The sequence below is a fragment of the Pisolithus orientalis genome (assembly GCF_024613125.1).
Source record: "Pisolithus orientalis strain OTSU chromosome Unknown F5J12scaffold_24, whole genome shotgun sequence".
Taxonomy (NCBI): Eukaryota; Fungi; Basidiomycota; class Agaricomycetes; order Boletales; family Pisolithaceae; genus Pisolithus; species Pisolithus orientalis.
Window position 1 is genome coordinate 408,783 of NW_026260805.1, and position 19,159 is coordinate 427,941.

The 19,159-nt window shown below is 49.5% G+C and overlaps 7 protein-coding genes across 7 annotated transcripts; 6 read left to right on the forward strand and 1 right to left on the reverse strand.

The window, feature by feature from the left end:
- Nucleotides 1–49: 49 nt before the first annotated feature.
- On the reverse strand, nucleotides 50–4,322 carry F5J12DRAFT_894668 (Hsp70 protein-domain-containing protein; the record flags this gene model as incomplete). The annotated part of the gene is made up of 13 exons (XM_051747759.1): nucleotides 50–164; nucleotides 218–634; nucleotides 687–820; nucleotides 1,017–1,091; nucleotides 1,147–1,534; nucleotides 1,591–1,694; nucleotides 2,169–2,305; nucleotides 2,398–2,469; nucleotides 2,526–2,729; nucleotides 2,777–3,792; nucleotides 3,847–3,923; nucleotides 3,975–4,034; nucleotides 4,083–4,322. 13 exons carry the CDS (start codon nucleotides 4,320–4,322, stop codon nucleotides 50–52), a joined length of 3,039 nt encoding a protein of 1,012 aa, XP_051598131.1.
- Nucleotides 4,323–5,830: 1,508 nt separating this feature from the next.
- On the forward strand, nucleotides 5,831–6,682 carry F5J12DRAFT_723901 (uncharacterized protein; the record flags this gene model as incomplete). The annotated part of the gene is made up of 2 exons (XM_051741482.1): nucleotides 5,831–6,085; nucleotides 6,146–6,682. 2 exons carry the CDS (start codon nucleotides 5,831–5,833, stop codon nucleotides 6,680–6,682), a joined length of 792 nt encoding a protein of 263 aa, XP_051598132.1.
- A 93-nt stretch (nucleotides 6,683–6,775) lies between these two features.
- On the forward strand, nucleotides 6,776–8,729 carry F5J12DRAFT_744956 (uncharacterized protein). The gene is made up of 6 exons (XM_051742068.1): nucleotides 6,776–7,233; nucleotides 7,289–7,393; nucleotides 7,444–7,789; nucleotides 7,838–8,035; nucleotides 8,097–8,228; nucleotides 8,275–8,729. Exons 1-6 carry the CDS (start codon nucleotides 6,880–6,882, stop codon nucleotides 8,532–8,534), a joined length of 1,395 nt encoding a protein of 464 aa, XP_051598133.1. The 5' UTR covers nucleotides 6,776–6,879; the 3' UTR covers nucleotides 8,535–8,729.
- Nucleotides 8,730–8,821: 92 nt separating this feature from the next.
- Nucleotides 8,822–10,021, forward strand: F5J12DRAFT_844605 (uncharacterized protein). Its single transcript, XM_051746279.1, has 2 exons — nucleotides 8,822–9,140; nucleotides 9,200–10,021. The coding sequence occupies exons 1-2, from the start codon at nucleotides 9,013–9,015 to the stop codon at nucleotides 9,840–9,842; spliced, it is 771 nt and encodes a 256-aa protein (XP_051598134.1). The 5' UTR covers nucleotides 8,822–9,012; the 3' UTR covers nucleotides 9,843–10,021.
- F5J12DRAFT_844607 (uncharacterized protein) lies at nucleotides 10,022–13,675 on the forward strand. The gene is made up of 3 exons (XM_051746280.1): nucleotides 10,022–10,168; nucleotides 10,492–12,542; nucleotides 12,592–13,675. The coding sequence occupies exons 1-3, from the start codon at nucleotides 10,147–10,149 to the stop codon at nucleotides 13,348–13,350; spliced, it is 2,832 nt and encodes a 943-aa protein (XP_051598135.1). The 5' UTR covers nucleotides 10,022–10,146; the 3' UTR covers nucleotides 13,351–13,675.
- Nucleotides 13,676–15,545: 1,870 nt separating this feature from the next.
- Nucleotides 15,546–15,851, forward strand: F5J12DRAFT_723911 (uncharacterized protein; the record flags this gene model as incomplete). The annotated part of the gene is made up of 2 exons (XM_051741484.1): nucleotides 15,546–15,718; nucleotides 15,776–15,851. The coding sequence occupies 2 exons, from the start codon at nucleotides 15,546–15,548 to the stop codon at nucleotides 15,849–15,851; spliced, it is 249 nt and encodes an 82-aa protein (XP_051598136.1).
- A 1,426-nt stretch (nucleotides 15,852–17,277) lies between these two features.
- Nucleotides 17,278–18,835, forward strand: F5J12DRAFT_723929 (uncharacterized protein; the record flags this gene model as incomplete). The annotated part of the gene is made up of 9 exons (XM_051741486.1): nucleotides 17,278–17,377; nucleotides 17,427–17,482; nucleotides 17,539–17,736; nucleotides 17,789–17,845; nucleotides 17,893–17,961; nucleotides 18,029–18,202; nucleotides 18,255–18,400; nucleotides 18,449–18,565; nucleotides 18,637–18,835. 9 exons carry the CDS (start codon nucleotides 17,278–17,280, stop codon nucleotides 18,833–18,835), a joined length of 1,116 nt encoding a protein of 371 aa, XP_051598137.1.
- Nucleotides 18,836–19,159: the final 324 nt, after the last annotated feature.

Consider the following 19,159-nt stretch of genomic DNA (forward strand, 5'->3'; position numbering starts at 1 on the left):
AGTTTCCGCATCATCATCAAGCACTTCCCCTACACCCTGCATTGCACTTTCAAACCCTTTTCCAAGCAGGGACAGCGAACAGTTCGTCTATCTGTTCATTGTGCCAGCCACTATGCACTGGGATGGACACCATGAAGTTTTGTAGCTTCTCGTGAACCTGGTATCTGGACGACTGGGTCAGCAGTGCCTCCGAGTCGATGACGACAAACTCTTATACCTCAGCTTGCGGCCTTTGCTCGCTTTCGTATCTACCTTTTTCTTCGCTTTCTGCTGCTTCTGCATAGTCACCCAGTCGTCACCACCACCTGACCCAGTTCGTGAGTCGATGACATCCCTTAGCAGTTGTTGGTAGAAGTCAGTGTCATCAAATATTGTGGGGTCCTCGTTCTCTCCTTCCTCGCCTTCTATGGCCACTTTAACTCCTAATCGTTCATTTTTACCTCGATACACTCTTGTTCGTGCAAGCACTTGGCTATGATCAGCTAGAGTTTCGTCAATTAATTGCGCTGCCGACTTGGAGTGTTGTGAGGACTTGGAGAAGGCGTTGCGATTTGAAGGGAGCAGCACGGAGGGGGCAACGGCCTGAATTTTAGAGGACCAATTATTCAGGGTTTGTATGAGGTGTGGATGATAGCTATCATGACATCAGGGATTCACTACCAGAGCATTGAGCAATGTATACATACGCGTGTTGCAGCGATGAAAAATGCGAACTGGCTTCGCGAAATGTCTCAGCATATTCGGACACTGAAGACTCGGCATCGCTGCGTCGTCGTTTACGTGGAGGGAGTTGAATGTCATCAAAGGATGACAGTAATGTCTATCGTAAAGGTCAGTAAAGTTAAGGTTTTTCAACGTGAGGCATGCCTCCTGGAAGTTGAATAGCTCCTCTGAGAGTAATTGAGCCTGCCCAAGCATCCTAACAAGGGACCCTTGAATAGCCTCCGAGTCTCCGTGCTGGGAAAGCTGTACCGGACGTCACGATCCTGAAAGCAGGAGGTACAGATATAGCTCACTTGTGGAAGTCGATTTCCAGCTGTCACGGATTTCTGGAGACGTATTCGGGCATCGACAAGTGAATCCCATAGGGCCTGTATGACAAAAACTCATTCAGATCGCGAACAATGCAATTAGAAGCTCACCTACAATTTGCTTAGAAATTGCTTTCCCCCTTTCACGGTCCTCTTCTCGGGTTTTGCGAAGGTTAGAAAATAAATCGTTATCCTGACTGTCCGCAAGGCCTGGCCCCTTTATCAAATCACCATCTACGGAGGAACCTGCCTCATGTTCAGATGAATCATCCAATTCATCTTCCGAGAAAGGTGGCTCATGATCGTGAATAGTTTGGGCATGCGTGTCACTTTCGTTGACATCGTCGTCCTCGTTGACATGATTGTCAAGGTCTTCTGATTCGCTATCTTCTGATTCGCTGGAGTCGATCATCAGATTTTTCCGAGAGGTTTTAATGCCCTCGTATTTTGGATCTGCAAGTTTCTCCAATGCTTTCTCATGCGCTTTTCGTAAAGCGGAAGGTCTGTATATAAAACAAGTCCTGAGGGGTACTGAGGTGCACGATGCGATGTCACGTACCCAACGTCGACATAGTCCGACCGTGCAGCGCCGATGTCTTTTATAACTTCATCCTCGGGGTCGACACCTCTGGTTTCGATGTCCTCTGGGTCAAAATCTGTATACTACGTAAGGGTAGTGCACGACGCGGTCATCGGCTCCCACTTGCCTGCTGGTGCGACAACCTCGAGTTTTGCAATCTGTTGTGCCAACGACAGACCTGAACTAGGTCAGTCCATCGCTGACCACCACTGTCGACGGTAACACTCACGCTGCATGGTTTTTTTTTTAGGAAGTTAGTACTTAGAGGAGGACTAGACGTGAATTTACGTAATACTAGTAGCCACATGACAAATTTTCGGGTAGAAGGCAATAAAAATGATTGCTTCCATCCAACCCACCACTATGACGCTGCATCTGTAACATTAAACAAACAAAAATAAAATAGCCGATTGCGCGACTTTTGCAGCACTGCGCAACTTAAAAACAGTGACCCGCAATTTTTGCAGTCACCCCTCCATTTTTTTTTTCGAGTGGATCAATAAGACGTTTTATCATAATATGAAGATACCCATACTACAGCTCAGAGATCTGACTACCTCGAGTAGACCTGTGGCAGACGGAAGTATAAGTAGGACAAGGAAGAGCGTGGGGGGCGTGTCCTCAGAGCCTTGCGTTAACTGCGTGGAGGACGCATTCTCTGCGCCGCGCTTCTCGTACACCTTCTGGAAAAGGCCTAGCGAAACTTGTTGAGTCTCGCCGATCTTCTCCTCGATTTGCTCGGCAGTGACAGAAGCATCGCCGGGAGGCCTTTCGAGGCCAATTCACTAAGTTCGCCAGCGAGTTTCGACACCTTCTCCCTCTCGGCAGCATCAAGCTGCTCCTTGAACTCGTTCATTGCTATCACAGGTGCGAATCAATGCGGGAAAGTGAAGCACCATGTAGTAAATACGTACCCTTCTCTGTGTCGACACAGACTGACTCGCCCTTGTTTGCTTCCTCGATGAGTTCCCAACGGGCCTTATCCACATCGGCATACTTCTCAGCGTCAGAGATCATGCACTCAATGTCCTTGTCGCTCAGACCTGACAAAGACGCGATCGTCATAGACTGATCCTTGTTGGTTGCCTTATCCTTGGCGGTGACGTGGACGATATCATCTACAAGGGATGAGGAAATTATCTGAAGACCTGTATAAAAGACATACCAGCATCGATGTCGAAAGTGATCTCAATTTGAGAGACGCCCTTCGGGGCCGGAATACCGACGAGATTGAAGTTGTCAAGGAGTTTGTTGTCCCTGACGAGTTCACGTTCACCCTGGAAAATCTTGTCCTCAATGGCGGTCTGGCCATCGGCAGCGGTAGAGAAAACTTGCGACTTCTTCGTTGGGATGGTCGTACTGCGGTTGATGAGTTTTGTCATGATACCATCGAAAGTCTCAATGCCGAGGGAGAGTGGGGTGATGTCGAGAAGTAGAATGTCGGTGACATTTCCGGCGAGAACACCACCCTGGATAGCAGCACTAATGGCAACGGCTTCATCAGGATCGACACCTTTACTCGGCTCACGACTGAAGATCGACTTCACGGACTCACCGACCTTAGGCATGCGGGTCATACCACCAACGAGGAAGACTTCGTTCACCTCACTAGACTTGACTCCAGCATCGGACAACGCTTTCTTGCAGGGATCAACGGTACGTTGGATCAGAGGGCCGGTAAGGGTCTCAAATTGAGTGCGGTTCAACTTCAAGTTGATGTACTTTGGACCGGTTGCGTCCGTGGTGATGAATGGCAAGTTAATTTCGGTCTGCGTCGTGGATGATAATTCAATCTTGGCCTTTTCGGCAGCCTCACGAATGCGCTGAATGGCCATGCAGTCTTGATTGAGGTCAATGCTCGACTCTTTCTTGAATTCGTTGAGGATGTGGGTAACAAGAGCGATGTCAAAGTCCTCGCCACCAAAGTGGGTGTCTCCATTGGTGGACTTGACCTTGAAGACTCCTTTGTGCATCTCCAGGATGGAGATATCAAAAGTACCACCGCCAAGATCGTACATGGCAATCACTGATGATTCGGTACGATCAAGGCCATATGCCAGTGCCGCGGCCGCCGGCTCGTTGATGACTCGAAGAACCTCAAGGCCAGTGATTTGACCAGCGTCCTTGGTGGCCTGCCGTTGCGCATCGTTAAAGTATGCGGGGACCGTAATGACCGCATGACTAATAATAGTAGTCAACACTGGGGGACTCCTAACTAGTATACGCGCAACTTACTTGACTTTCTTGTTGAGATACTGCCTGGCGGTCTCACGCATCTTGGTAAGTACCATGGACGATAACTCCTCAGCACTCTAGAAAGTATATTAGTTCTCTTACTGATCCAGAGGGGTGAAAAGGCATACGAATTGTTGTCTCTCGCCACCGATGTCAACCTCGACAGCTGGTCGAGCATCTTGAACACCCTGCAGATGATATAAGATGCTTTCCTATTTAACAATTGTCGCATGTACTAACCAGTGCTTCATGTCCTCCTGGACCTCCACGTCCTTGAACTTGCGGCCGATCAAGCGCTTAAATGTGAAGACAGTTCTGGTGGCGAGTGGACCAATGGATGGAGCTTGGTGCGGTGAAGGGCAAGAGCAGTGAATTTCTGTATCTTGGTCTTCAAGCCGGACGAGGATGGGGGCAACTCCGGGCAAGCGAAAAAGCAGGTGATAAAATGAGTACGAAGAGGCATCAAATTGAAACATGTTCATGGCTGTAGTATTCGTCTTGTCATGCGATGGGCTGTGTCGGTGGTGGTTTCGACGAAAATATGATATGGGAATCCAATGTCGACCGCAGGTGCCCGCACTCGCACTGGTAGTTGGTACATAGCAAGTCGTGTTGCGGTATATCCGTCTTCCTCGGGCTCCTTGGCACTTGCATCGTTGGTAGTCTTGCATGGATTCACGACGACGAGGGCAGTGGAGCTGATTCTAGTGCAAGGTAAGTCCGCACCTGTGGGCCCGTGACCGTGGGAAATGGTGTCGCACTACTGAGACAGTGGCGACACACCAGCAATGTCGATGCCGTGGACATGAGCTCCATCGCCCAGCTAGCGTTCCTGCCCCTTCCACAGCCCAGCCTTGGTAGATGGCCAGCTAATATCCAGACCGCTCATGGAACCATCAAGAAAGTGTACGATCAAGCTCTTTATGTCCTGCGATCTGATAGTTTTCCGGATCCCACTCGGGTTTCATTCCACATAGACGCACTCACTTCAACTGCACTTCCCATCCTCGAAGCACTTATCCCTAGTGGTGCTAGTCATGAGGACGAATCTCTGCCTCAGGAGTGGTTGGTGGGTGTCGCAAGGCTCATTGGGCAGGCAGTGCAAGATCTTCGGGACGTGGCACAGGTTGTTAATATGTTGTATGTCCGATTTTCTGTCGGTGAATGGCGCTTGACTTCTTTTCAAGTGAATGGCGAGAGGTTAGTATACCTGAGCTTGTAACGGAGTCCAAGAATGGTCGGCGCGGACGGCCTCAGAAGTCTGTATGCCCTGACTTCCTTACTGAGGTTGTCACCGATAATAGCCGTCACATCAGTCTCAGTGAACTTGCTCGCATCCTAGGCATTAGCCGCATGACACTCTGGCGAACTATGCGGAAACATGGCCTGAAGCGGAGCTACACCGTATTGAGCAACGATGACTTGGATGTAGTTGTGAGGGCGTTCAAGAAACACAAACCAGAGTCTGGATTCCGCTATTTACTCGGACACTTACGCCATCATGGGATTCGAGTCCAACAAAAACGAATATGGCAGTCATTGTCTCGCGTTGATAGACTAGGTCAGCGGTTACGTGAACATCGTGTTATAAAACGCAGGGTGTATCGTGTCAAGAGGTCAAATGCGCTCTGGCACATTGACGGACACCACAAACTCATCCGATGGGGATTTGTGGTCCATGGAATTATTGATGGTTACTGTCGAACGGTGTGTCGCAGCGCTTACTGACATGTTTGATTGACCTTACGCTTTCAACAGATTACTGGTTTATGTGCCAGTACAGACAACCTCGCATCAACCGTTTTCAATGTATTCCTCAATGCACAGGCAGAGTATGGAATGCCATCACGTATGAGAGGTGATCGTGGTGGTGAAAATATCGACGTGGCTACATACATGGTAGCTGTCCGAGGTCCCAACCGTGGATCATTTATGTGGGGATCGTAAGTCACAACTACGCGCCAATGGCTGTCTTTTTGATGTCATGTACTACAGGTCTACCCGAAACTCGAGGATTGAACGCGTGTGGGTCGAAGTTGGAACTCAATTTGTACGCCGCTGGCGGGGATTTTTTTCTCGGTGTGAAAGACTTCACTGCCTTAATCCTGGTGACAGCAGTCACCTGTGGCTCATTCAAAGGCTCTTTCTTCGGGAAATTAATGATGATTGTGAGGACTTCCAGTGCGAATGGAACCTTCATCCAATTAGCGGGCCAACGACCAATAATAAAAGTCCACAGGTGTGTGAAGCATATCATTTTAAGGATGGGCCGCACTCAATTTTACTGACATATCCACAGGATTTACGGCTTATCAGTAATGTCACGCTAGGAGAATACTACGACGAATATGAGGGGATCCATCCCCTCACTATTGAGCGATATTATGGCGTTCACGGCCATGTACGGGTTCGGCGGAATGGCCAAACGGGTGCGGGCCATTGCCCCGACGAGGAGCCAGAGGCCGATGACGAAGAAATTGCCACAAACGAACATAATGGTATTCTGAGAAGGGTTGGAGCTGACCTCCAGGAGCAAGTGCGCCATGAAGCAGTGGAAGTTCCTGGCAAAGGATCACCTTTCGCATGTGTCAAAGACGAGGCAGAATTTTGGTCAGTGCTTGACCGCGTTGTCATTGAAGATATCACACCAGCAGGGTATGGAGATGATCATGGGTCAGAAGGTGATGAATCAACAGAGGAGCACATCGCAATTGGTCGGCAGGGAACACGGTTTGTTACAGTATCATTAGCAGAGCCCATATGGGCAAGACGGGCAAAAACCTGGTGTCAGGCACTCGCCGTTCTAACTCTCTTCGATGCAGATGGTTATTTTTGATCCCCCCCTAGTCATACATGCAATGTATTTACTGTACATATGGTCATGGTCAATTCAGTGGTTGTCGAGTTGAGCACAAGCACAACACTACCGGCTTAGTCAACATTAGACAGACACATCAGAACTCAGAGTCCTGCCTCGAGCTTCAGTCTTCACTCACTCCTTCTCTCGTTGCCGGTAGTTGGTCCAATCCCTCCATGCCAGATGTCGACGAGCGGCTCTGCTGCTATTTCGATGAGAACGGAAAACAATGCAGTTGCAGGATGTTTACCGCACCTGCCAACAAGAATGCACGTTATCACTGTCGTGAGTGCACGCATGGTTTCAGTAATCACCCGGAAGCACAATTTAGCAACAAATCCCCGAAATTGACTATGGATGTAAAGGTAGAGCCTGCAACCGGCAACCGGCTTTTGGATGTGTTCCATCAACGGAAGACATCTCGCACTATGGAGTTGCCTAACTCCCTCCAGCATGTGCGTGAAGAGGTCCTGAAAGGATTCCGTGCTGGTAGCAGTGGGACACAACGAGTTACATCAACTAAAATTAAGGTGCGTTGGACCACTTCCTAAGCCAGTGTCCATACTCCAATATTGATGATCACAGAAACCTAACTCTACTGGGAAGCGGGTCCCATCTGGTAACCATGATGGGTCCCAGCAGGATGTTTTAGTTGGAACGTGGCTACTACTGATCAATGCATTGGATGAGGTATGTGCTATTGAACTAGCTCCTAACAAGTATTAATCACAGATATACAGGCAGGTGAATTGATCCAGACAAAACCACTGTCGAGAACAGAAATGTACACAGCAGAACATCGGCAGTGTGTGCACACTGGTGCCAATGCGGCCAAATTCGCATTCCGGCGGGACTGGACTCACGACGATGTCGACAAGTACCTCAGAGAACACGTTTTCCCGCGTCCGATGGAGTATGCACTTATGCACAAGAAGGGTAAAAGTAAGGCGAGCTGTTGTTGGAAACTCGCCTTCAAGGAGAAACAACGATTCGGACTCGCAGTGACCGAGGACCTTCCGACTGGCCAGGATCTATTCTACTATCGAGGACGGTTTAAATGTGGCACAGATTCGAGCATAATTATAGGTATGAGTTATGCCTTCCACCTGTTAAACTACTAATATATCAACACAGCATTGTGCGGTCATGTCCCGGAAGAGGAATATGCGTCTTGGGGTCTAAGACAGCATCAGGAGAGTAGTGAATTCCAGCCAGCAAAGCTTCGAGAGAGTAGCGACTCCATCCCTCCAGCAGCCTCAAGTGAAGACTCCGAAGACAAACGGACAATATTTGAATCCATGATGCGGAAGCAGGGACGCAGTCAGCACCCTGGTACGATGACCAGAACCCTGTTCTAATCACAGCTGACCTCTGAATTTTCCCCTCTGTGCAGACCAACCAAAAGGGAAACGAGGCCGATATCAATCACCGGTAATCGAGATCGAGAGTTCAACTGACTCTACTCAGCCACCGCCCAGCACCCAAGTTCCTCGCATCCATGGTGGATCCATCAGGCCATCAACACGTAAGTCCCATTTCTTTGTTTTTGACATGTGCTCACACCGCAACAGTTTTTCTCCCATCAGGCGACAGTGACTTATTGGATGTGGCTGACCTCCCGACTCAATTGAAGGGTCTCTCGGTTTCTCCACCTCCACCCACATTCGTTGGCCAGGCGCCTCTCGCCACTGTGAATCGCTATGTCTCGTTGCCCCCCAAATTTTTACAGGATCTTGATCCCTTTGGATCACTGGTCAACTCCCCCCTCTTACACCCGTATGTAAATCCGTGGTCACCTGATTATTTCCTTGGTGCGGCCGACTACTTTTGATTTGGAGGTAACATGCTATTGAGTATGAATGGTCATCCACTTACATCTAACCGTAATCCACATTCATGTCTATGGAATTTTGAGGTACCACCCACATTCGTTTAATCAGCATTCATGTCGACGCAGTTACATCCTGTAATCACTTGTCCCCAGCATCAATATACCGTTGATCTCGAGGCTTAGCCCTCTTCGCAAATATTGTTGTGGTTTGTTTACTCCTGTCAGCGGAGCCAGCCACATGTCCTGCTCGTCGACGCAAGTCCAATCCCTCTGCAAAGTGATGGATGACCAAACCCAAACCATGCCCATGCGACGACATCACATGTTCTACTACGAAGACGGAACCCATATCTTCCAGGTGAGTTACCTAGCATCGTAGTAACATCTATCAGGCTGTTTACAATACATCCAGGCTCAAAGTTCACTATTCAAAGTCCATAAGAGTGTTCTCTCCGACAAATCCATCGCCTTTAAGTCTATGTTTGCTGCACAAGACAGTACCGGACTTCCCCAAACTGATGGACACAGCGACGAAAAACCAATTATTGTGCCTGATCAAGTCTCCGACCTAGGATTTGAACTGTTTCTGTCCGTGTGCTACAACAAGTAGGTCGATCCGTATGCTGCCATTGAAAATATGCTATATATTGATGTTGTTATTTCAGATGGCGCCCAGATACTTCACAGGCATCCGAGACCACCCTTCTTCAGCTCCTTGAGCTTAGTCGCATGTATGAGTCCAAGGACGTCCGTGAACACGCCATCAAGCAACTCGCCTCTCGCCGCTATACCATCAAACCTATCACACTGATCTCCATTGCCCTAAAATATCATATCAAGGACATCTTCTGTTACGCATTCAGACGGCTCATCCCAAAGCCTATAAACGAACTCAACCACGCCGATTATGAGCTTCTTACTGTCCCTGTATGGATGACGCTCCTCAGAGTCAAGGAGCGACTCGAACTCCACCGCCGTATTGTGGCATGTGAGCCACCACCTATGGTGCATTCGCCGTGTTGCCAGGACCACAAGAGGTGTGTTGACGACTGGCGCCAAGTATGGTGGAATGGCATGGGCCGGTACTTGCTTGATGGTCGTAGTCCTCAGCCATACAACTCTGCGGTCAAGCAATTTGAAGGTCTTAGCTATGGGAGTGTCGACCCCGAGTGTTGGAGAGTGATGCTCGCTCTTGTCAAGGAGGGGAAGGCATTTCAGCACGAAGATGATCTCATTTACCGCACAGCTCGGGGACTGGCAGAGTACTTGATCCACGAACCCTTCTTCGGCGATGATATAGACATGTGATCCTACAGTTGTACATCTAGTGTCGTGGCCATCCACCCAAAAAATCACAGGCCATATATATTTAAAGTATTAATGACTGCAAAAGTTGCGGGTCACTGTCTTTAAGTTGCGCAGTGCTGTAAAAGTTGCGCAATCGCCTGTTTTATTTTGTTTGTTAATGTTACAGATGCAGCGTCATACACCACCGTCCCAGCGACAACTAAGCCTAGTAGTGGCTCTCTGCCACTGTCAAAATCATTGGAAACCAACTAGACCACAGCCAATCTGGAGTCTTTATCTTATCCATGTTATTTTCAAGTAAAAGATGCAAAGAAACTGTGAGTCTTGCATCGGAATTTTTTCGACTTTTCCGGCGCTGGGTCCGGTTCCTCTCCAATGCTACGCGATCTATCTGTCACGCGACTCCCCCATCGTGAATGCGGACCGTGTGTCACTGATCTTTTTACATGTAATATGATAGCATACTTCCCTGCTGTGTTCACCAATTTTTTCTTTATGGATCCATCTCGGCATTTACCCGATTTTTATCTTTTTCTCCCTGGCTCATGTGAGCTGTGCCTCGAGGGTATACTGGGTATCATAAGCGTACAATATCTCCTAACGTCTTCTTCTTGACCTCCAAGCGTTCTTACGCATATCTCTCGTGCAGATTATCGAAAACCATCGCCTCTAGCAATGCCGCATTCCCTCATTTCTTCCGTAGGCGTCGGCGTAAATCGTCTCTCGCCAGACGAAGAGGAAGACAACGATATTTGTCCCGTGTGCGATGGCGACTGCACGTGCAACAACAGACCCCACCTCCCCCCTCCTTCAGTCGTAAGCAGTGGAGCTGCGCACTATTTAACTACACCAACCGCTTCAACAAGCTCGTCCGGGCGCGTTCCCGGCCTACAGTCCCTAAAAATCAAACTCACCGTTCCCCCAAGTATGCAAAACAAACCGCGCTCCTCCGCAGCACTGCCAAAGAAACACCGCGGAGAAGCCTCCAACGGATGTGCAGGAAGCAACAACGTGTCCCCGTTCCTCAACATTGGCCAGTCTCATCACGCGGACTCTTCCAGCACCGCTGGCCGTGGGAACCAGCAAATGTCAGATGTCTCAGTTCCAAAACGGAGAGGTCGCCCTCCCAAAGCTACGATCATCCATCGCGAATCATCATCTTTTTCGGGGCCAGACCGGCCAGTACGCGGCAACGAGGCGACCACATTGTCACAGTCACAATCTCGTCCCCAATCACGTGTCCCCCTATCAAGCGGATTAAATACTTCCTCCCTTGTCAAGGGCAACGGCAAGCAGAAGTCAAATACAAAAGCCTCGAGGCGGGCCCCAAGCTCCCACACCAAGGCCACAATTACGAAGAAGACAGCTTCTTCGAAGAAACGTGCTTACTTCAGCGACAACTCAGAGTGCGACTTTGATCCGGATGACCAGAGCATCGATACCGCCTTCGACGAAGACAATGAGGACGATGATGCGTCATCAGCTCATTTCCCTACCTTTTTACCTGCAGACGACTTGGTGTCGACGGCGTCGGAATCTTCCGAGTCGGATTCCGATTCTACCGGCTTCGAATCCGATTGGTCGCTAGAAGCCGAAGAAGAGAGTTACATCTTGACGGAGGAAAGGCGTCACGATAGAGCTCGAGTTCGCCGGGAACTGCTTGGGGACGAGGGTCCCAAACGCAAAGATGCGCACAATAACTGGGTGATTCGCCCGCGAAAGAGGAGTGTTGGACTCAGCGATGTAGAGATGGATGGTGATACAGATGAAGCGACGGAGGATGAAGAAGAGAACGAGGAGGATGAAATGGACGAGGGAGAAGATGAGGACGAGATAGATGGTCAAAGTTCTCGCCTGGCGTACACTGGCGTCGCAACGGGGTGGTCTGGGGACGAATCTAGCTTTGACGCCGATCTTTTCTTCGCGAACCTCTCGGATACCAGCACCGACGGCAGTTCGTCGGACGAGGACGACGCGCCACCTGCCTCGGACGCCGGAAATGAAGAAATGGTCGACAGCATCAGTAGCCTTCCGCGCAGCGTAGATTTTGAGGTTACCGAGGGCTGGGACGGGCAGCTAGTGTTCACAAATGGTTCCACCGATGGGCGCGGTGTTCTCGACGTCGCTTTCGAGGCGACTGCTGCACAGTTCATTACGTCAGACAACACATCCGTCAGCCACGACAGTGACATCGAGATGCATAGTAACAGCAGTGAGGAGGGCGAATCCGAGCTTGGGGAGGATGATGGTGATACGACCGAAGAAGAACTAGTCGATGACAAAGGACTTCCAACCTCTCGGGCCATGAGACTTTTCCGTTGGCCGACTAGTATCTCAGCTATTAATCCCTTGTCTACCGTCAGCCCCAGTTGTTCTCCGGGGCCCAGTCACCGCCGCTCTGCCACCGCGTCCCAAATACCGCTCGGGTCACCTAGGCCTGCTGATATTCTTGCCGGCAAAGTATTCCTTGATACGTCGGACGACCATTCTCAGGGTAGCCCAGAAGGCAGCAGAGCGAGCAGCCCCCGCATCATTTCCAGTGGCGGGGTTCCCGTCATGGGTCAGTTTACTATAAACAACTGCACTCCACAAAGGGCTGCCGTCTTAACAGGCGTAAACAAGGACGTGCCCTCGCCCTTCCCTCGCCTCGGCCATAAACGAACGAAGGATAGATCAAGCAGCGTTGGAAGCTTGAGTAGCGTGAGTTCCGCATTTTCCCCCATTTGACTCATTAGCTGAGTGATCCCAGAAGGATCTCCGTGACCGTACTACAAGACTCTCCCTTTATACGCCATCACTACTACCTCCATCAGACGAACCATCCTCCGAGACCACGGCCGAGATCGGTCTCGATGAATCTATTCAACTCCATGATGTCCTGGACACCACATTCATTGACTCCGAGCCCGAGGTAGTTGTGCACACCACCTCTGGCAGCGACAAAGAGCACCAAAAACACGCCCAAAGCCTGAAGCGGTGGGACCATGTCCCAGTGCACGCCTTCAGACTCACCAGAGAGTCTACTACATCCACGAGCGATATTCCTACGTCGCCCGGATGGACATCTGAACCGGCGAAGTCTACCGTGTCGAACGCTCACCCGTTTGACATAGCACTGAGGAGTAGTCCACTCAACATGTTCTGGCAGGATAAGAGTGCGGCACGGCCAACGTCTCGGAGAACCAAAGCATTGATCGCCGATATGCTTACGTCGCCCGTCCTATCCCCTAATCGCGAAGGCGACCGCACACCTACTCGCTCACCACACCGGGAGTCGAACTCCAATCGTCGTCAAGAACAAAACCACAAAAACCGAAAGGAGTCGCGCAGAGAGATGAAATTGTTGAAACGCAAGGGTCGCGACCCCGTTCACCAGCGCCATTATTATCACCAAAAACAGCATTTCCGTCACAACCACCATCCGAACATGAAAACTCGGAGCAGCGGGTCGATGCAGCGCACTAACTTCCACAGCTCTCCGACTTCCATTCCAGCACTCAATATTTAAGGAACTTTCGTTTTCCTTGCTCTCTTGCTCCAGCTTTATTGGGCAGTGCCACCCTGTTACCTTTGTTGTATTTGTACTTGCGCATTGCGGTTATTTGATTTCACTTGTCATATCCCCTTCATTACTGCATTTCTTAACACCCCTCTTGTCGAATCTCAGGCGCATACCAGACGTGGTTTCGCGGTCCACCTATCTCGAGATATTTCATACAAAACTCTTGTACCAAGATGACTGACTCTCCTGGTGCTTCCAGTACTAGAATCGTTGTAATAGTTCAACCAGTACTTGCACAATTGTATAGGAATTTTTATCCATGGAATTCCGGTGCCTTTCCGATGAATTTAAGGTACAAGATGCGCATAACACGAGTACAGATACCGTCAGCTGGCTCGCTTCCGGAAGATCACCTTTGCCATGGGGTTGCCGCGGGGACTGTACCTACGAAAGTATTTTTGGGCGTAGGGAATCGTAGGGAACTGTCCTTGAGCTTCAGATCATAGCACGGCAAGATATGTATGTGCAAACATGACTTTCATCAGCCCAATAGCAAAAACCTTGAGGGCTCCACATGAAAAATTAGATGCGATAAGATCGACGTGAAGATCTACGGAGAGGAAGTCATACACGCCAGGTCCACGCATGTTTGCCATGATCGAATGCTGTCCAATCCCTCGTGACGGCGGTCATTTATTGCCTCGTCTTATCTCCGCCATTCTCTTGGGAGCAGAAGAACCCGAATGGTTCAAAGGACCGCAGCGTCGCGATAGATGGTTTCAGTGACAACGCCCAACAACGATCTCCTTGGGATGACAGTACTATCAGGGGAGGTAATGTATAAGACATTGGTGTTGTTAAGTTTAATCAACAACCACGAACCTACTTCACTGTGTCGGGTTGCCTGGTCGTAGAGCTTCTCTCAGAAAACTGTCGAGTTTACCTCGACAGGTGCTTCGGTCACCCCTCAATACGAGATGCCAGGTTCCCGATCTTCCACAAAGCATTTGTAAGATACCTTGCGGCCGATCCACGAAAGACTCGACTCACGGTACCAGTATTGAACTGGGGAACTAGTTCAAGACACCTACCTTCCGTCCCACTTCAACAACATAATACCGCATATTCAAGCGGAACTCATCGGGACCCCGTCTCATGACAGAACCGAAACATGAAGCGGAGAGCTCAGAAGCTAGATAAATTTCTTCTCGCAGATCATTGCATAGCAGGGAAATGTTCTGAGAAAAGTTCTTTCGCACGACGGCGTCATCACGTATTGCCATGATATCGAAGGTAAGCATATATTTGTGTATCTATGGTGGGTTGATGTTACATCCGCCAAAAAGACGGCCGTCAGGCATGTGCACTGTCAACCTACATGAATGAACGATTTTAAGTTCTTCGCCTGTGGCTCTTCCAGTTTCGCCTGGATGACAGTACGTCAGAACACCCAGCTATGACTCCAAGTCGGTGGTATTGAAGGGCAAAAAAGGATGTTCTAACTTGCCAATGGACTGCACATCGCGCTAAGAGAGGCCGAGTACCCGGGTGCACCTGCTATAAAAATTTAGTAGAGCTAAGTGGTGTTGACCATGACGGCGGTTCATCGTGTCGCTGGAAAAGCTGGAATCCCAACAATCAGAATGAGTTCGACCTAGAAGTTTACAATGGATTCAACACTTGATGAGACAGCAGCGCACTGGTCAAATCTCACAAATGAATCCTTGCGGGACTCGACGATGACTTCGTAAAGAGCAATCCCTATAATCAATGTCAAGTGTTCGACACAAGTGCACTTCGACCAAAGATTCATCGGATCGGGGAACTGATAGGAGCTTGAGCAAAACCAATGATTGAGGCGAGTATATGGTTTCTCCGGTCCCTGGTCACCAAGCCGTACGGATCGAGTCTAGGCAGACCAAGGACTTGAAGGAGGCGACTGTCCGAATCATCGTCAGGCACCGTTGTATGGATGTGTATGGAAAGTTGTAACACATTCCTCTACCACAGTGTGTACAGTGGAGACAAGACGAGTACCACTGCATGCATGTGTACAGAAGAGAGAGAGCATGGATTATTATGACCTGCTGTTCAACGGACCATTCGTCATCACTCGGGCCGAAGGCCGTCATTTAACACCGAAGTTATTCCGTCCAACTTTCACGCAAGTGCTCTCAGTGTCTACAGAACACTTGCTAGAGATGAATCCTTCGTACCCCACGAATGCTACGCAAGCCAAAGACAAGCTATATGGGCAACTAGCCACCAGCTTTAAAAACATGTCTCGCGCTGTTGGTCGAACAGCGGATCTGTTTGAACAGTTACAAGCAGACCTGGACGCAATGAGGGTACTTGCTGGTACACACGCCGCTCAGTACGCGAGCATCGTCAACCTTTGATGCAATCTGATAGTTCCTTTGTCTTCATGCAGGTTTATGACGGTCGCCGCTGAGCTAATCCCTGAGTCTGCGGAGGATGGTGCCTCTCAACCGGGCTCGGACAGATAGGTGGTCGGCATGTGGATGGATGCCCGTTCGTGTGAACAGCCTTCTGGCCTACATCATGCCTGGTTTCCTGGTTGCAGTTGCGGAGTTCGGATCTTGTCGAGACCATGCCTCGAGGCCGCTCCGTAGGTATGAACTGCAGGAGGTAGCAAGATATCACTAGCGTACTCGTTTAACGAACACCTGGCCGCCATCGCGCGACAACAAATAGTCAGTCTGAGGTAGACTCATATTTGATCCTATTTTACTCAATATCCACACCACACGGTATGCAATACCTCCCCACTTTCCCCCGCATGGCGGCAGAAGGGTCAAATACTACCGTGGCCTACGATCACTAGGGGCTTAGTCAATGGTCACGATACGTGGCGTCGCCCATACGGTTCTCGTGTGTCTTCAGTCAACTAGAAGAAAGGTAGTGGTTTTCATAACAACCAATGTTAACTTTTTCTGGCAACGATGAGCAAGACGGCAACAAATACTCATTTTCCTGACGGGGGTGATATAATATTTGATTTTGGGGTGCGCATCTCTGTCCCACGCCGACGGCCACATGATCACTCGCAGTCAGATCAATCATCGTGGACGAGGACAAACTCCTATTGATATCGTCAGCCCGCCTGGCAGCATTGTTGTCCAACCATCGTCACAAGAAAATAGCTCGTCGTTAGTGACCTTGGAATGTCGTAAGCTGGATATATGTAGTAGTCGCGAGGTGCTCCACAGTGTTATGCTAATCATAATGACATCAACGACTTCTGGTCTTCTATGAGCACAGGGACGGCGACCTCCTACGGCCTACCGTGGATTGCAGCTGAATGGGCGTAGCGCTGTAACATGTTCTTCAAGTTGGGACGGATGTCACTTTGAACCACTACGAGGGGGCTGATGTTGAACGTGAAAATATTTTCATGGACCGCTTCGAATATTCTGATTGGTATAGCGTCAGTGACCTAGTGACCGGGCTATTATGTCGTGATTTGTTGTTGGAGCTCGAAGGCCGATTTTCAAGATGCACCCAAACAATTTCGGGTTAGCGTATTACCGTTGCGGCCGGCGTTGATCTAGCTGTTTCAATGGGGCAACCTGACCGACGAACTTGTAAGGCCACATGAGAAAGTCGGCAGTGTGCGAGTAGCCGGCGAGGTGTATGTAATAGCTGGCAAGTACCACAATGATTTCGGAACATGCTAAGTGACCAACGCAAGCGAGGAGGGACTTCAAAAAGATCTTCCTGGCTGGTTTTTCTCCCGTGTCATTACACGCGTTGTCTCCTGTGTTGTTCTTCGATTCCGCTCGTTTCATCCCTGTACCTGGAATAGACTCCGTTCTGTACCTTCTGCCCCTGCACTCGGTCACAACAATTTAACAGCCTACACAAGTCCGCCCTCGGCAACCCTTACCACGCACCCGCTATCTACCAACTCTCATGGCTAACAGCAAGGAAACACTTCCGGAAGACCTCGCCGAACTTAGGAGAAACATGGCAACATCTACCCAGAAGGACAATAGCGAGGTGTCTTCTCCCAGTGAGATTTCTGCGTCTTCTCTCATGGCATTACTCTGAAGACAGCCCAGTCCCTTCCGTGGTGTGTTATTGCATCGCGTCCATTATGATGACCATCGTGAATAAGGTGCGGAACGCGCCTTGAGACTCGGGTGGCTCATCGCGTGCTTACTTTGCTGGCAGTTCGTAGTCTCGGGACGACAGTTTAACATGACATTCTTCCTCCTCTCCATGCAAAGTATCGTTTGCGTGGCCTGCGTCTCAACTGTTAAGAAGCTAGGCGTTATCTCGTTTCGTGATTTCGACACCAAGGATGCAAAAACGTGGTTTCCCATTAGCGCGTTGCTGGTCAGCGTCATATATACAGGCTCTAAGAGTCTAGTGAGTTGCCTTTGCGTTAGACCGTCTCAGGTTGCTAATGGTGTTGTTCTAGCAATACCTAAGCATACCCATATACACGATATTCAAGAATCTGACGATTATACTTATCGTACGTTGCTATCTTAGGTGCCCCTGGAGTTCCTCACGTGTATCCAGGCATACGGCGAAGTCTTCTGGTTCAACGGACAGATAACGAGGCTTACCATGATGTCGTTCCTGCTGATGGTGCGTCTTCTGCTTTTGGCAGCGCCGTTACATGGTATTAACGGCAACCCATCTCCGCACCAAAAAGGTCCTTTCATCTATCCTTGCGGCGTGGGTAGATGTGAATAGTGCCGTTGAAAGTGTTGGGGATTCATCCACTGCTCTGGCTGGAGTGAGCGTGGCGATGGTGTCGGATACTCTGCGCAAGCTCAATTTTGGATATTTCTGGATGCTTTTGAACTGTCTCACCAGTGCCACCTATGTCAGTCCTCTGTCGACTGCTACTTGTCCAAGCTGACATGTTGCATTATTAGGTCTTGTTGATGCGAAAGCGAATCAAAGTTACAGGATTCTCAGATTGGGATTCGATGTTCTATAATAATTTGCTATCTATTCCTGTGCTTCTCCTGTTTTCGATGCTTGTCGAAGATTGGGGACCGGAGAACCTAATTCGTAACTTGTGAGTGCGATCGCTGACAAGGGGCTTGTTGAGTACTGATCGTTTCAGCCCTGCTGAAACGAGGAAGGTGTTGTTGTTTGCTATCGCTTTTTCAGGTGCCGCAGCTGTGGGTATATCGTATAGCACGGCATGGTGCGTACGGACGACGAGCAGCACGACGTATAGGTACGTAACGAACATGTCGATATATTGAACCTGACGCACCAGGCACTGATGCTTGTAATGTTTTGTAATAGCATGGTGGGAGCGCTCAACAAATTACCTGTGGCTGCGTCAGGGATGCTGTTCTTCGGAGACCCCGTGACGTTTGGGTCGACGGCTGCGATCGCAGTTGGATTCGTGGCAGGTGTGGTGTACGCAATAGCGAAGAATAATCAGAAAAAGGCGGAGATGCGGGAAGTCACTGTTTTACCCATGTCAAACCGGAAGTCATAGATCACGAAACGGACGCGTACGTGGGACGTTCAACTGCATCAGTAGAAACCAGGTGCTCAACAAGCTCCTGCTTGGATTCCAAATCACATGCACAGTTCGTCAGCACACGATTCGTCGTGTATAACTCCACTGTTTTTCGGACGTTACAACAGTACTTTTAGCATGTATAGACATAGTGGCACATTACTATAGAATCTTGTTGGCCGCATGAGTGGGGATAAGACAACTTGAGACCACCTTAATCCCATTGCAGTGGACGGTGCGGAGGTAAGTATAGCCTGCACTATTGTAACTACGGTTAGTCCTGAGGTGGTGATGTGACAG